Source organism: Rana temporaria, chromosome 1 (genome assembly GCF_905171775.1).
Source record: "Rana temporaria chromosome 1, aRanTem1.1, whole genome shotgun sequence".
Taxonomy (NCBI): Eukaryota; Metazoa; Chordata; class Amphibia; order Anura; family Ranidae; genus Rana; species Rana temporaria.
In genome coordinates, this window is record NC_053489.1 from 478,742,679 (window position 1) to 478,758,390 (window position 15,712).

The 15,712-nt window shown below is 45.5% G+C and overlaps 1 protein-coding gene across 2 annotated transcripts in view; it reads left to right on the forward strand.

Moving 5' to 3' along the window:
* The window catches only part of INTS12 (integrator complex subunit 12), a 29,049-nt gene extending 17,962 nt beyond the window's left edge, over positions 1–11,087 (forward strand). For both annotated transcript variants that reach the window (XM_040329688.1, XM_040329689.1), the window contains exons 4-7: positions 1,484–1,671; positions 2,555–2,714; positions 4,038–4,193; positions 10,316–11,087. In XM_040329688.1, the coding sequence (XP_040185622.1) occupies positions 1,484–1,671; positions 2,555–2,714; positions 4,038–4,193; positions 10,316–10,903 (1,092 nt within the window). In that variant the 3' untranslated portion in view covers positions 10,904–11,087. The remainder of the gene's footprint in view (positions 1–1,483; positions 1,672–2,554; positions 2,715–4,037; positions 4,194–10,315) is intronic.
* Positions 11,088–15,712: the final 4,625 nt, after the last annotated feature.

Consider the following 15,712-nt stretch of genomic DNA (forward strand, 5'->3'; position numbering starts at 1 on the left):
CTTACTCACCTGGAGCAGTTTTTCTTGTTTCATCTCTACAGTGAAGCATGGTGGTGGCAGTATCATCCTGCTGGGATGTTTTTCAGCAGCAGGAACTGGGAGACTAGTCAGGATTGAGGGAAAGATGAATGCAGCAATGTACAAAGAAATCCTTGATGAAAACCTATTTCAGAGCGCTCTGGACCTCAGACTGGGGCAAAAATTCATCTTCCAATAGGACAATGGCCCTAAGCACACAGCCAAAATAACAAATGAGTGGCTATGGGACAACTCCGTGAATGTCCTTGAGTGGCCCTGCCAGAGCCCAGACTTGAACCCGATTGAACATTTCTAGAGAGATCTGAAAATGGCTGTGCACCGACGCTCCCCATCCAACCTGATGGAGCTTGAGGGGTCCTACAAAGAAGAATGGGAGAAACATCCCAAAAATAGGAGTGCCAAGCTTGTAGCATCATACGGAAAAAGTCTTGAGGCTGTAATTGGTGCCAAAGGTGCTTCAACAAAGTATTGAGCAAAGGCTGTGAATAATTATGTACATGGAATTTCTTTTTCGATGTCTATTTTTAATAAATTTGCAAAAAGATTTGATAAAGATTTCAAACAAACTTCTTTCATGTTGTCATAATAGGATATTGTTTGTAGAACTTTGAGGAAAATAATGATTGTACTGAATTTTGGAATAAGGCTGTAACATATCAAAATGTGGAAAAAGTGATGCAATGTAAATGATTGATGAAAGTAGACCTTGCTGCATCCATTTAATGTCCTTTTTATATCTCCCGCTGGTTCAGCTTTGAAGTATACCCGTCAGGTGGTCAAAAGTGATAGAAATGTCAAACTGTAGGCATCTTTGATGACTGTTAGCATGCTTGTTCATCCTCAGCTAGTTTTCTGAGAGCTTGGCGAGCCCTTGGATCCCAGGCATACACTTTACATTTATCCCTAATTTATGGATGCCTATCTATGTCCATGTGTCCAATGATCGTTCAAAAGTTTAAGGTATGATAAAGACTTCCACCATGGACCATTGTATAGAAGGGGGCAGGCTTAGTTCAGCTGATTATAAACAAACCCCACTGGATGCCACATTTTTTACACTGTTATGTTAGTAGTGTTCATGAAAATGTATAATATGTTTGTGATTTCTATTTATACTTTTTTAATGATAGGTTATTGTTATCACCATGGTGATGAATAGCTAACACTAATTTTAAATGTCTTTCATGTTTGTGAAGTCAGAAGCAGCAAAATATGTAATGTTTGACACAGTTCACACCAAATGAGGACTGATTTACTTCTAGATTTATGGGGATATATCCCTATAGGCAAATGCAACACCCTGTTTCTGGGCTCACACTTTTTCAAAGCTTTTTTTTTTTTCCACACAACTTTCACACAACATTTTTTTTTTTTTTTTTTTTAAGTATGTGTGAATCTGAACGCCATTCTCATCCTTGTGTTTTGTATGTATTTGTGGGGGCAGATGAAGCTGGACATTAGTGATGTTATCGATTTACCAAAGAAACCTCGTTTGGAGAAGTCAGAAGCTCGGTCCTCCCCAAATCCGGCGCAGCCCAGCAAGGACCTGCCTATTCCTGATCTTTCCAGTTTTGATGAAACAAATGCTGATGACTTTGCCATGGAGATGGGTCTTGCCTGTGTAGTCTGTCGGTAGGTGCTCATTGCCTTTTACTATATACATTAGTAGTTCTAAACACCATTGTGTTTCTAAAGGCTGAAGTTTTTTTTTACCTTTATGCATTCTATGCATGAAGGTAAAAAAACGTTTAGCATGCAGCTCCCCCCCACAGTCCCCCTAATATATGCCTGAGTCCTATCGCGATCCAGCGATGTGCATGAGCGCGTCTGCTATCCCAGGCCTCCTGATTGGCTGAGAGATACCAGGGGGAGCCATAGGCTCTGTTGCTGTCAATCACAGCCAGTGAGGCGAGGGCAGGGCTGAGCCCCGTTCTGTGTTTCTTATGGACACACAGAGCAGGCATGCACAAGTGACCCTATAGCAAGCAGCTTACTATGGGGGCACTCAAGGAAGTGCACAGGGCAGATAAGTATAACAGGTTTGTTATTTAAAAAAAAAATACTTTTATTATCACTTAATTTTTATGAACATATGTTGGCACTGCTATTCGTATTTAACATCATATTGCAAACAGCAATGCAATAATGTATCCCAAAACATCTATTAGTCTAGTATGTCAGGAACAGAAAGCTCATCTGTTAACTGTATTTCTTCAATACTATTTTCATTATTTATTGCTGTGTTGTATACTTAATTATTTAATGTTTTACATGCAAGGTTAAGTCTTAGATTCTCATTTTTTACAATATTTCATTTTGTACAATATTGTGCTAAGACCGCATTGCGTTATAATTTGTTACAAAAATAGTGCCTGGAATAGAACTGTTTTTTTAAACTGTTAAATCGATAAGTTCAGTTCCGCTTTAAGTGTTTTGTTTTGGATTTAATTAAATTATATTCTGATATCTTGACCAAAAGTTTTTGAAACTTCAGATGTTTCTTTTTTAATTCCAGCCAAATGACAGTGTTTTCTGGTAACCAACTGGTGGAATGCCAGGAGTGCCACAACCTCTATCATCAGGATTGCCACAAACCTCAGGTTACAGATAAGGATGTAAATGACCCCCGTCTGGTATGGTACTGTGCCCGCTGTACTCGGCAGATGAAAAGAATGGTGAGGATCCCTGCTCTTCAGGTGTCTTTCTTTATAAAGATCACAATTTCTGCTATACTAGTAACTGATTTGTATACATGTAATGCAGCAACATTTATAGATTGGTTAATGGATCATTATGGGTAATAGTTAATACTAAGAAATCATGCTAGAAGTCACAGCGTTTTAAGTTAAGTCAAGTTATAAGAGTCATGGACCTAAAAGGCACTTTAAAGCAATGTGTACCTATCCTTTCTGCTGTCCTTCCTGACTTAAACTCAGTCTTCCTAGACACATACTTACTTCGACCTAGTGGCTAGGGTACCTGCTGTTTGTTTACAGCCCTACCTGAATATCTTGTGTACGCTTTGCTCTACAGTAGCTTCTCACAGACTTTTGTGGGAATGCTCCCCTAGCACCTCCAGCTTGGGAAGATGATGGCAAATAATTCTATGGGAACCTACTGTGCAGGCACAGCTAGTATATTAAAGATGTTCACATCTGCATGTAAACAAACCCTGCAGGATCAAGGTAAGTATTCATTTAAGAAAGGAAAGGATGGAGTAGATTTGGGCCCTTCTATCACCTAAAAAACCTGGCTGATCCTGCCAGTTTCTACCCCCCCCCCCCCCCTTTGTAAACTGACCACGGTGTATCCTGGCTGCTGAGCCCTTACACCGTGGTCAGTTTGCGTGCCTCCGTCATCTCCTCTGTCCTCCTGTGCCCTCCTCCCCCCTCCCCTCCTTGCCTGTCTGCCTCTGTGTCAGTGCCCGCCCCCTCTGCTCTTGCTGCTCTCATAGCTGTTGAAAATTTACATAATCTTGCTGGTTTCTTGATAACAGGAGCTACTTTCTCTGTGTTTTTTTTATAAGAAAATGTCACCTTTACCGTATTTCAGAGCAGCTCCCAGCGATCACGTGACCGGCCAGCTCTCTCTCTCTTCTCCTCGTGTCCCGGTTGACGTCAGCGGGGGAATCTCAGCCCCGCCCACTGCATCTGTCAGCCGGGCAGAGGAGAGAGCTGACCGGTGACGTGATCGTGGGGAGTCGCTCTGAAAATATGGTAAAGGAGGCATTTTTTTTAATAAAACACAGAGACGGGAGCACTTGTTTTTAAGAAAGCAGCAGGATTCTGTAAATTTATTTAAATGGGTTAACAACCACTTTAAAGACTTTCTAGATAAGAAAATATAACATAATTGTATTTAGTATAATTGTCTAGCCCTAACTACATAAACATTTGCCTACTAATATTTTATTTTTGCATGTAAAAAAAACAAGGTACAGTTTAGAGATCTTTGGGTAAATTCCTTTATGTACAAATTCCTTCTCTTTCCACCTACAGGCACTTAAAAATCAGAAGCCGACCCAGAAGCCTGCCTCTTCTATAGCATCAGCAGTAATGCCAGTTGTAAAGGACACATCCACCATCAAGCCTGAACTGAAGCCCAAGCCAGATTCTTCAACCTCTTTCCTAGCTTTTAAGAGATCTGAAGTTAAGGTATTGTATTACTTGACATCTAAACTATTCTCCTGCATGTCTTCTTAACAGATGGAAGTTACACAAGAGGCACAATTAAATAGGTTATTTTATTTACATCAAATAATATATATCAGTTTGGAGTGAAAGCTTGACTAATGTGTTAGTGCTAGCAGCTCTAGTATGCACACTCGCAGTCAGTGGTGGCCCATCCATTTCGAGCGCGGGCCCCCCCTATCCATGCGTTTGGCCCCCTGACCTACATGCAGGGCGCCGGACACTCAAATTCCAAGCCACAGGCTCTAATAGGCTTCAAAAGGGGTGGGTTCGGGGCGCAGTACACAGTTGTGTGACAATAACGAATACATTTTCGCTATTGTAACTCTGATTCTCCTCCCCGGCTAATCAACAAGTGGGTCATGAGACCCGTCACCCGATTGGCCAAAAGGAGATTAGTTTAGCCGCCAGGAGGAGGAGGGAGGAGATGCACAGCGTATGGAGAAGAGGAGACCATCACTGCTCACATTTATTAGATGTAGTAGTGTAGAAATGTCCTCTGCTGGTCACAATTAAGGATGAGCTCTGGCGTGTTCGCATAGAACACGTGCAGAGCCCGCCAGGAAGTGTGCACGGCGCTGTGCTAATCACAGCCAGGGAGACATTGTCCCGATGCTCGGCTGCAGGGATCGTGAAATGTCTCCCTGGCAGTTATTAGCGCAGCGCCGTGCACACTTCCTGGCGGGCTCTGCATGTGTTCTATGCAAACACGCCAGAGCTCATCCTTAGTCACAATGCCGATGTAAGGCAGGCTAGTAAAACCAATGAGGCAGCTGAGGCTCAGGAGTAAATTAACAGATCTGCCCATGTGAGACTGTAAAGGTTAGGGAGATAGTCAGCAGATCTGCAAGCACTGTGACTGGTGGGAGAGTGAAATCCTGAAATCGGTACAGCAGGGATTTCTGCAGATCCTGATGAGAGTGAGGGACCGACCCATGGCTACTGGGGTTTGCAGCTTCCAAGCACTAACGCAGGAAAAACTTGGCCAGGTAGCAGAGTGGAGGGAGAACATTGGGACATCTAGGCAACACTTTCCCATTTGGTACAGCAGGGAGGCTCCTCAGGCTCTTTCCTTCCAGTTCTCCACACACACACACATCAGTCAGCATACCTCGCTGAACCTGGCAGCTTTCTCAGATAGACTGGATTCTGTCAGACTGCTGTACACACTGACCAAAAGTCAGCCAATTCCTTCTGAACTGGCTGATTTTCAGACAGTGTGTACCCAAGATTAGCCCCTCACTCTTTTTGTCTCATGCTGCATAAAGACAAGTATACAAAGTTTCAGTTAGACCTTAAGTCTGAAGGCAAACAGCTTCTGCTTCACTCTGGGGATTCATGCCATGAGAGCCCCTTCTACTAAATGATTTTGTGCACAAGGACTTTATATGCATTTGAAAATTGTTTGAATATATCTAGACTTTAATAAAATTGTATTTCAGTTTCAATTTGACACCCAGGGCTTAGTTCAAGGGTCTCCTTACTATGGCCCACTGGCCACATCGGGCCGGCTATGAGATTTTATCCAGCTAGGGTCAGTGGCGTATCCTCTGACTAAGGATTCAGATCAGTTGGTCTACGCTTCTCCATCCTAGTAACCAGTGATGTGCTTGCACATATACAGGATGGAATTACCTCCATTCAGACCTGCTTCGCCTTCTGGTTACCACTCTGCTGCTAAGCTGTAGACTTAATTATAGTGGTCAGGGAGAGCCTTATTAGGACCCTAATGTAAAGGGAGACTCGGATGTAAAGAAGGGGCGTCTGATGTGAGTGGGGGTTCTAATGTGAAAGGACTGACTTCTGAAAGGAAGTTAATATATGGAACATTTTTAAAACTTTCTTTTCAACCCAAGAATATTTGTAAAATGTACAATGTGGCCCTCATACTGAAAAATGTGGAGGCCCCCCAGGTTAGAGGACTGTCTTCAATACATGCAGTTTTGGGAGCATTATACAATGTGGAGAGTATATGTAGCATACCACAGAACTTCCACAGACCCTCTTCGTAAACTCCATTGGTAGGGGAGATAGTTTACAGGTACAAAGTTTGGAGTATGTGGTTTCCTGTCTCTTCTTTATACCGAAGGGGGATCTTGGTATACAGGGATTGGGTAGGTTTTCATTTTAAACAACATTCTATTTGGTACGCCAGTGGTGTACCTAATGCAAGTAGTGCCAAGAATTGTAGATTGTATTTTTATTCTTTATTATAGTTTTATATTCCTTCCTTTTTGTACTCAAAATGCCAAACGTTAATTTTCAATGTTAAAAACCTCAATGTAATTTTCGTAAATAATAAAAAGAAATATATATAACACACACACACACTTCAGTGATTATAAACATACATGCTTCATTAACCACGGACAGGCACATGTACGTACCTGTACGTCCTCTGCTAGACGTGGGTGGGGGGTCCGATCGGGACCCCCCCCCCCCCCGGTACATGCGGAGGTCGCGTCCGCTCGGGGAGTGATCCGGGACGACGGCGCGGCTATTTGTTTATAGCCGCTCCGTCGCGATCGCTCCCCGGAGCTGAAGAACGGGGAGAGCCGTGTGTAAACACGGCTTCCCCGTGCTTCACTGTGGCGGCGCATCGATCGAGTGATCCTTTATATAGGGAAGACTCGATCGATGTTGTCAATCCTACAGCCACACCCCCCTACACTAGTAAACACACACACAGTGATCCCTAAATCCTACAGCGCCCCCTGTGTTTAACTCCCAAACTGCAACTGTCATTTTCACAGTAAACAATGCAATTTAAATGCATTTTTTGCTGTGAAAATGACAATGGTCCCAAAAATGTGTCAAAATTGTCCGAAGTGTCCGCCATAATGTCGCAGTCACGAAAAAAATCGCTGATCGCCGCCATTAGTAGTAAAAAAAAAAAAAAATGCAAAAAAACTATCCCCTATTTTGTAAACGCTATAAATTTTGCGCAAACCAACCGATAAACGATTATTGCGTTTTTTTTTACCAAAAATAGGTAGAAGAATACGTATCGGCCTAAACTGAGGGGAAAAAAAAATTATATATGTTTTTGGGGGATATTTATTATAGCAAAAAGTAAAAAATATTGAATTTTTTTCAAAATTGTCGCTCTATTTTTGTTTATAGCGCAAAAAATTAAAACTGCAGAGGTGATCAAATACCACCAAAAGAAAGCTCTATTTGTGGGGAAAAAAGGACGCCAATTTTGTTTGGGAGCCACGTCGCACGACCGCGCAATTGTCTGTTAAAGCGACGCAGTCCCGAAGTGTAAAAACCCCTTGGGTCTTTAGGCAGCAATATGGTCCGGGGCTTAAGTGGTTAAATAATGAAGGAAATGTCATATTAGTGAATAGCCGAGCTGTATATACATAGTTTTCCATAGTGTGCCAGGAGTGTTAAGTGCGCACGGTCACTGTGGTCCTTCAATTTCATATTTTTCGGTCGTTATTAATGCTTTTTCAACCAGACACAATTTGTCAAAGGATCAATGAACCATCTGGCAAGCACTGTTTTGTTTAGAAAGAGATAACGGCAGACAAAGCTAGATTATGTGCGCTGAGTAAACATTTTTGTATTTTCATTGTCAATATTATTTTATTTTCCAGAGAGAGCGTTCCCTTCTTTCATCTTAATTATTGTTGGATACCTGTGTTGGAAATGATTGATACATCTGTGTGGTGAAAATAAGGTGGACAGTGGGAAGCACAAGTATTGCCCGGATGTCGGTGTTAAAAAATAAAATCATATTCTGTAAATCTTGGCAATGCATGTACATTTCTTTGTTTTATGTTTCCTTAAAATTGAAGTAATGGAAAATTCCTGTTGGTTCTGACAAAAATCTAGTGAGTGCCTAATTTTATGAGATGACGATGCTGCCTCTACTGCACTGAAATCTCAAGCAGCTTTGTCAGCTTTGCCCGGTTCTCCTCTGATGGGCTTCTTGCATCTTCGGTGCAGCAGGTGATCAGCACACTACTGGAAGTTACGCGCTTACTGGATTTTGTTTGCCAGTTCAGTAGGTATTTTCCTGTCTTTAACCTTTAAAGGGATAACACATGGGGAGGTATGCATGCATTGTAGAGATCTACTGCATTTAATTTTTTATTGTTAATTTTCCTAGACATACACTTTAAACTAGGGGTGCCAAACTCAATTTCATTGTGGGCCACATTGGCTTTATGGGTGCCCAAGGGCTAAATACCCAGAGCACCCCAATCCCCCTTTACATCAGATGTCAAGAGTCCTCCCTTACATCACAGTGCACCCCCCCACCCCCCTTACCTTATGCTGGTGCCGGGAAGAAGCTGGGGCAGAGCTGGGAAGCAAAGCCTGCAGGGTCTGGAGGAGGACCAGAGGAGGGTTGGAGTCAGCTGCTGGAGTCTGCTGAATGCAGAGACCAGGAGAGGTGGAGACAAGAGGGTGCAGCGGCTGCACAGAGAGGAATTGGATCTGTTGGATTTCTGTCCTCCTCTCTGCTGCTGATTGCTCATCTCCATTCGGGGGTCGAATGGAGACGAGCCTCTCCATGGCTGCACAGAGAAGTGCAGGATCTGGCAGATGAGTTCTTGTATTAGCTCTGCTGCCAAATGCTGAGACAAGGTTTTGGCAGAGACGAGGGGGGTGGTGCAGCTGCATGAGAGGTGCGAGGGGCACATTAACCACTTCCCGCCCGGCCTATAGCCGATTTACGTCCGGGAAGTGGTTCTGAAATCCTGACGGGACGTTCCAGAACGTCCTGCAGGATTTCATGCCGCACGCGCCCGTGGGGGCGATCGGTGATGCGGGGTGTCAGTCTGACACCCTGCATCTCCGATCTCGGTAAAGAGCCTCCGGCGGAGACTCTTTACCACGTGATCAGCCGTGTCCAATGACGGCTGATCACGATGAAAACAGGAAGATAGACGCGAGTAGAGGAGAGCCGATCGGCGGCTCTCCTGACGGGGGGTTCGAGCTGATTGTTTATCAGCGCAGCCCCTCCTCGGATCGCCACACTGGACCACCAGGGATGCCCAGGGTGGGCAAAAAAAATAAAAAGCCTGCAAAAAAAAAAAGCATTAAAAAAAAGATGCCAATCAGTGCCCACAAATGGGCACTGACTGGCAACCTGGGAAAATCAGTGCCACCCCAGTGTCCATCAGTGCCACCCCAGTGTCCATCAGTGCCACCCCACAGTGTCCATCAGTGCCACCCCACAGTGCCCATCCATGCCCAGTGCCCACCTATCAGTGCCCATCTGTGCCACCCATAAGTATCCATCAGTGCCGCCTATGAGTGCCCAGTGCCGCCCATGTGTGCTCATCAGTGCCGCCTATGTGTGCCCATCAGTGCCGCCTATGTGTGCCCATCAGTGCTGCCTATGTGTGCCCATCAGTGCCGCCTATGAGTGCCCATCAGTGCCGCATACCAGCGCCGCCAATCAGTGCCACCTCATCTGTGCCCGTTAGTACTACTTCATCGATGTCCATCAGTGCCATCTCATCGTGCCCATCAGTGCCGCCATATCAGTGCCCGTAATTGAAAGAGAAAAACGTATTTACAAAAAAATTAACAGAAAAAAATAAAAACGTAGTTTTTTTTTTTCAAAATTTTCAGTCTTTTTTTTAGTTGTTGCGCAAAAAAATCGCAGAGGTGATCAAATACCACCAAAAGAAAGCTCTATTTGTGGGGAAAAAAGGACGCCAATTTTGTTTGGGTACAGTGTAGCATGACCGCGCAATTGCCATTCAAAGTGCGACAGTGCTGAAAGCTGAAAATTGGCTTGGGCGGGAAGGTGCATGGTATGGAAGTGGTTAAATGACCTGGTGACCAGACTCGCCCAGCGGGCCTTGCGTTTATTAAATGTGCTTTTAATGTGGAAAATTTCAGCCAACTTCTAAGTGCAGAGATCCTCAACCATTCTGCTTAACAGCAGGAATCATTGTTTTTATATGCACCAAGGAGCATATGAGTTACCAAATGAAAAACAATAGATGGGTTTGATATTCACAAATAACATTAAGCAAGCACAAGCTTGGGGATATACAGTATATATGTTTTAATGGTTAATTTAGTGCAATAATGTATAACACATCTGTTGTCTCTTCATGTAGGTCCCCCCTGTAAACTCTGGGAATTCTTCCAATTCTGGGTCATCATCTTCTGCTGCAAGTGGTCTTACTGGCTGGGCAGCATTCGGTGCAAAGACTGCCAGTGCAGTGCCAGTAACCTCAAAGCTTGGAAGCTCAGTACAGACTTCCAGTGGTAAACCTCCCACTTTATCTGCAGGTCTGAAAACATTGGGTTCAACTGGCCCTGCAACTATAAAGACAGGCTCTGCGTCTAAACCAGGATCAGGCAGCAGCAACACAAGCTCTTTACCACTAAAGCCTCTACCACCACTCGTTCTGGGAAAGACCAGCCTTAGCCGTTCTATGAGTAGCGACAATGTCAGCAAAACAGGCCTACCTAGTCCAAGCATTAGTTCATCTGGGAACAATATGAGCAATCAGATGGGCAGTAGTAATGGAGGAGGAAACTCTGCAGGAAGCAGTGGGAGCTCTAGTAGCAAGGCAGTTGGAGATTCCAGCACACAGCAGTCTGCAGCCAAGGGTCCTACTTCACAGGATTTACAGTTAACCGCCATGAAGCGTCTTCAGATGGTGAAAAAGAAAGCCGCTCAGAAGAAACTAAAGAAGTGATCACATATACTACTGACCATATAGTTGCTGTGTGTAAAATTGTGAGCAGCTTTGCAGAAGCACTCAAATATACCACGAGGCAGTGTAATGGCCTACTGTGATTACTGTATATATTCTTCCCACTAAGTATGTAATTAGAAATGTTTTTGTTACTTAAAGTGATATTAAAGGCCTGTGTTTTTTTTTTATATAAAAACCATGTCATACTACCCTGCTCTGTGCAGTGGTTTTGCACAGTGTAGCCCGATTCTCCTCTTTGCAGGTCCACCGCTTGCTCCACTGGCCCCCTCCCTTCTGCAATCAGCATGCTATGGGTATTATGTCCATTTACACACAGAGCTGTGGCTCGGCCCCGCCCCTTTCTCTCTCCTCATTGGCTCACTGATTGTGATTAACAGCAGTGGGAATCAATGGCTCCTGCTGCTGTGTCAGCCAGTGAGGAGGGAGAGTTCCTGGAGAGCTAAGGCTCTCAAGCACATCGCTGGATCAAGATGGGGCTCAGGAAAGTATTGTGGGGCTGCTGAAGTTTTTTTTTTTACCTTTTATGCATAGAATGCTTGAAAGTAAAAAACCTTGCACCTTTAGAACCACTTTAAGGCTTATTTGCAGGTTATATTTTTTAAAATATATTTAAAAAATGGGTTGACCTCATTTAGCAAGGTATCAGAAATAAGAACTGCCTATGCTGTTTCCATAAACAACCAGGTTGAAAACTGCAGTGGAGCATTGAGCATTTGATTCTGGATTGATATTACAAACAAAAAATACGTTATAGGTCCATTTCAGGATGCTAAGATCTCAAATGAATGCCGTTTTCTGTTGTAATGATCTGTAACGTGCATTAAAACCACTTTTTGTATAGCCTGTTATCATCCTTTATTATAAATGCAGCTACTAAACAAACTAATACAATTCAAGTTCTTTTTTTCTCTTTATTTCATTGACAGACACAGCGCTTTCTTAACCTTGACCATTGGGTTATATCACCTACTGAGACTCGTGGGAGTGGCAACTGGTGACTCGCGGGTTTTTCTGGTAGACGCCGCCGTCATTCTAGTGCCCTTGTTGGGCCAACACCTTCCTCTTCTACCACGGTGCCTGCGAAGGATCGAGGGGGAAAGTCTTCTGATCACTCTGGTGGCCGTAATAATCCCTTGGGAGCTACCTGTCGGAAAGGACTAGTTGTACCAAGGGCTGAGCTTCCATCCTGCTTTACAGTTGCTGGTTTTGATGGCTTGGCTGTTGAATGCCAGGTACTGACGGATAGAGCTTTGTCTGGATCAGTGATCCCTACTATGTTGAAGGCGAGGAAGTCGACTTCTAGCAAGATATACCATTGTACGTGGAAAGCGTACATTTTTTTGGTGTGAGTCGATTGGATCTTGGCTTTCCTTCAATGGGGAGTTGATGGGACTCCTAGCAACGCACTCTAGTTTGTACCTTTATTCAAGTAGTCCGGCATGTGCCTCCGCCTGTACGGTCTCTTTTACTGCCATGGGATTTTAACTTGGTACACATGGTTCTCCAGAAATCTCTATTTGAGAATATTCAGGAGATTCCCTTACCTACGTTGTCCCAGAAGGTGGCATTCTTGGTGGCTATTACATTTGCCCATAAGGTGTCGGAGTTGGCGGCATTATCCTGTCGTACTCCCTATTTGGTGGTCAACGGAGATAAGGTGGTTCTTTGTCCCTGTCCATCGTTCCTACCTAAAGTTATCTCGGATTTCCATTTAAATTAGGACATTGTGTTGCCTTTCTTGTGTCCAAAAGCCGGCTCATCCCAAGGAATTTGCTTTGCATATCTTGGATGTGGTTTGTGTGATTCCGGTGTATCTGAAAGCCACGGAGTCCTTTCGGCGATCAGAAGTGCTTTTTGTGGTTACACAAGGACCAAGGAAAGGGAAGGCCGCTTCTTCGGCTACCATCGCCAGATGGATCAGACAGACTGTGACTGAGGCCTATTGTATTAAAGGTCGGGTTCCTCCTCTCCCTGTCACGGCACATTCTACTCAGGCACTTAGCACTTCTTGGGCCTTCCGTCATCGAGCATCAATATCACAGGTTTGGCCGTCGGTACATACCTTCACTAAATTATATAAAGTATAAATTCTTTCATCTGCTAATGCTTCTTTTGGCCACAAGGTTTTGCAGGCCGCTGTTTAAATCGGAAGTAAACTCTGGAAAAAAAAACCTGCAAGACAAGGCCATAATGAGCTAGTATGACTAGCATACTAGCTCATTATGCATGTACTTACCTTAGAACGAAGCACCAGAAGCCGTCATCGTGTCCCCCTCTGCCGCATCCATGATACCCAGAGGTTACTTCCGTGTATCGCCGATCCGGCGCTGTGATTGGCCGGAGCGGTGATGACGTCACTCCTCGCATGCATGCATGCAGGAGCGTCAAATTCGGCATTGCCGAATTTAGACCGGCAATTCTCAGTGGGTTTACAACCACTTTAAGAGGGGGGTTCCCTCTTGAGGGGTGTTTTTCTTCAAATTTTTGTTTTTCAGATGGGGCTCTTGTGTTTCGCAATCCCTCATTTTTCTTTGGCACTGCTTTTGGACGTCTCAATGGTCAAGATTAAGGAGGCACTGTGTCAGTCGATGAAAGGAGAAAATTGGATTTTTGTACTCCCTGTAAAATCCCTTTTTCTGAGTTTATCGATGGACACAACACCCACCCCTCTATGGAGTTGTGATACTTCTATTACTGCTTGCTACTGAACTGAATACCTAGAGCACGGAGGCGGTTATATACTGACCGGGGACGGCCCATGGGGCATAGCCAAGTTTTATGTTCTGCCTAGTCCTCCTTCTACAAAGGCGATATAACCCAATGGTCAAGATTAAAGAGGTGCTGTGTGCGTCGATGACCTCAGAGTAATGGGTTTTACGGTGAGTACAAAAATCCAATTTTCTTTATCGTACACCACGGGACACAGAGCCATAATCATTACATAATGGGTTGTATGGTCACCAGAGGTAATTGGGCACTGGCACAACCAATCGGAGACAGTTCCCCTTCATATAACCCCTCCCATCAGGGAAGTACCTCCAGTTTTCTCTTCCGTTCATGGACAGACACATCAGCATATTGACCTTAGGGTATTATCCTTCTTTCTAGGAGATTGACTAGGCAGAAAAACCGCATGTTAAGTGTTAAACACTCCACACAATACAGTACTTCCCAGGGGGCGGTTCCCCCGGGTACATCCTCCACTCTCTGCAGCCTCAGTTTTTTTCTGCCTCACAAAGGAGAATGACATGGCTCCTCTGGGCCCATGTGCTCTGGGGATTTGTTTGCAATTTTCTTGTTTTTCTTTTTTGTTTCCTGCATTTTTGGATCCTGAGATCCACAATCAACTGCCGACTGGATGACAGGCTGGATCCTCGATCCTTGTAGTCCCCCCAAGTTCGGCCATCGAGCGTGTGCCGGCCTTTAGCTACGCGCTGGGCCGTCCACGACATGCCCCGTTGCTCCAGGGGTGGCCGTAAGCTATACGATCCAGGGCACACGTATTACCGGGCTCTATGTTCGTGTCACAGTGTGCCGGGCCGACAGCCGTGGCGTAACTGCGCGGACGTTGGTTCTGTCCGGGATGCCTCCAGCCGGTGGTCGCAGGACGGGTAAGTAGCAGTCCCCTTGCTTTGGCAGGGTGGTGCGGCTGGTGCATTCCTGGGGAGGTCGATTGGGGGTTCGCCCTGTTTTCCTCTCTCCCTCGTTTCCCCACGTTCTGGGTGGCGGGGTCGGCTGTAAGGTGGGGGGTCCGCCTGGGGGGCTCCATCCAGTGGCTGGGGGCTGTGTCTGCTTAGGGGGTGCTGTTTTGCTGCCGTGTATGGCGGGGGGGGCCTGCCCAGGGGTCCTGTTTTTTTTTACTGATGTGTGTGTGTTTTTTTACTGCTTTTGCGGCCGCCAATTTGGCGGCGCCGGGCGCCTTTATTGGAGATCGGCGGCCATTTTCTTGTAGCCCACATGCTTTTTGCGTGTCGGCGGCCATTTTGGAATGGGTTTTTGCCTCTAGTGGCTAAAAAATCGGCGCGAACGGCTCCAGCACACTTCCTGAGGGACGGCACAGCATGGAGCATCGCTCTGGGGCAGACAGCAGCAGTACAGGCCTGGTCGGGTGGGGAGTCCTCTGGGGGGTCCCGTGTTCTCTGCTGCGGCAGGGAAGGTGGCCTGTGGGTCTTGCCTTGCGTTTCAAGGGTGGCAAAAGGTCGGGTCAGCATGGCGTCCGAGCCAGATGCTTCTCCTCCAGACATGCCAGAGGTAACCCTTAGTGCCCCTGTACCTGCGGCCTCTGTGGATGGTATGACGGCAGTCCTAGAGGCGTTTGTTGCCAGGATTGAAGCGGCGCATGGCCAGAGGGGGGGTAAAAAGCACCCCCTCCCCCGCCTTCTTCTGGGGATGCCTCTGACACGGAATCAGGCCCAGCTACTGCTCCCGGCCCTGGTTCCGAGGTGTCAGAGGATGCAGGCCTAGTCCACACGGACAGTGAGGATGACTCTGCATCGGGGTCAGCGCATGATAGGGCGCTAGTGGGAGCTCTTATCACTGCAGTGCGGGATACTCAGAAAATGGAGGATTCGGCGGAGACATCTGAGATGTCAGTCCCTTTTGGGTTCCGAAAGCCGGCCGCACTGCAAAAGTGTTTCCTTGTGTTCCTTATCTGGAAAAATGTTTGTACAAGGAATGGGATCGGCCTCAAAAGGTGTTTTCTGTTCCAAAATGCTTTGCGGTCCGTTATCCTTTTGAGGAGGACTTCCTGGAAAAGTGGACCTCTCCTACGTCAGTCTGAACAAAGCT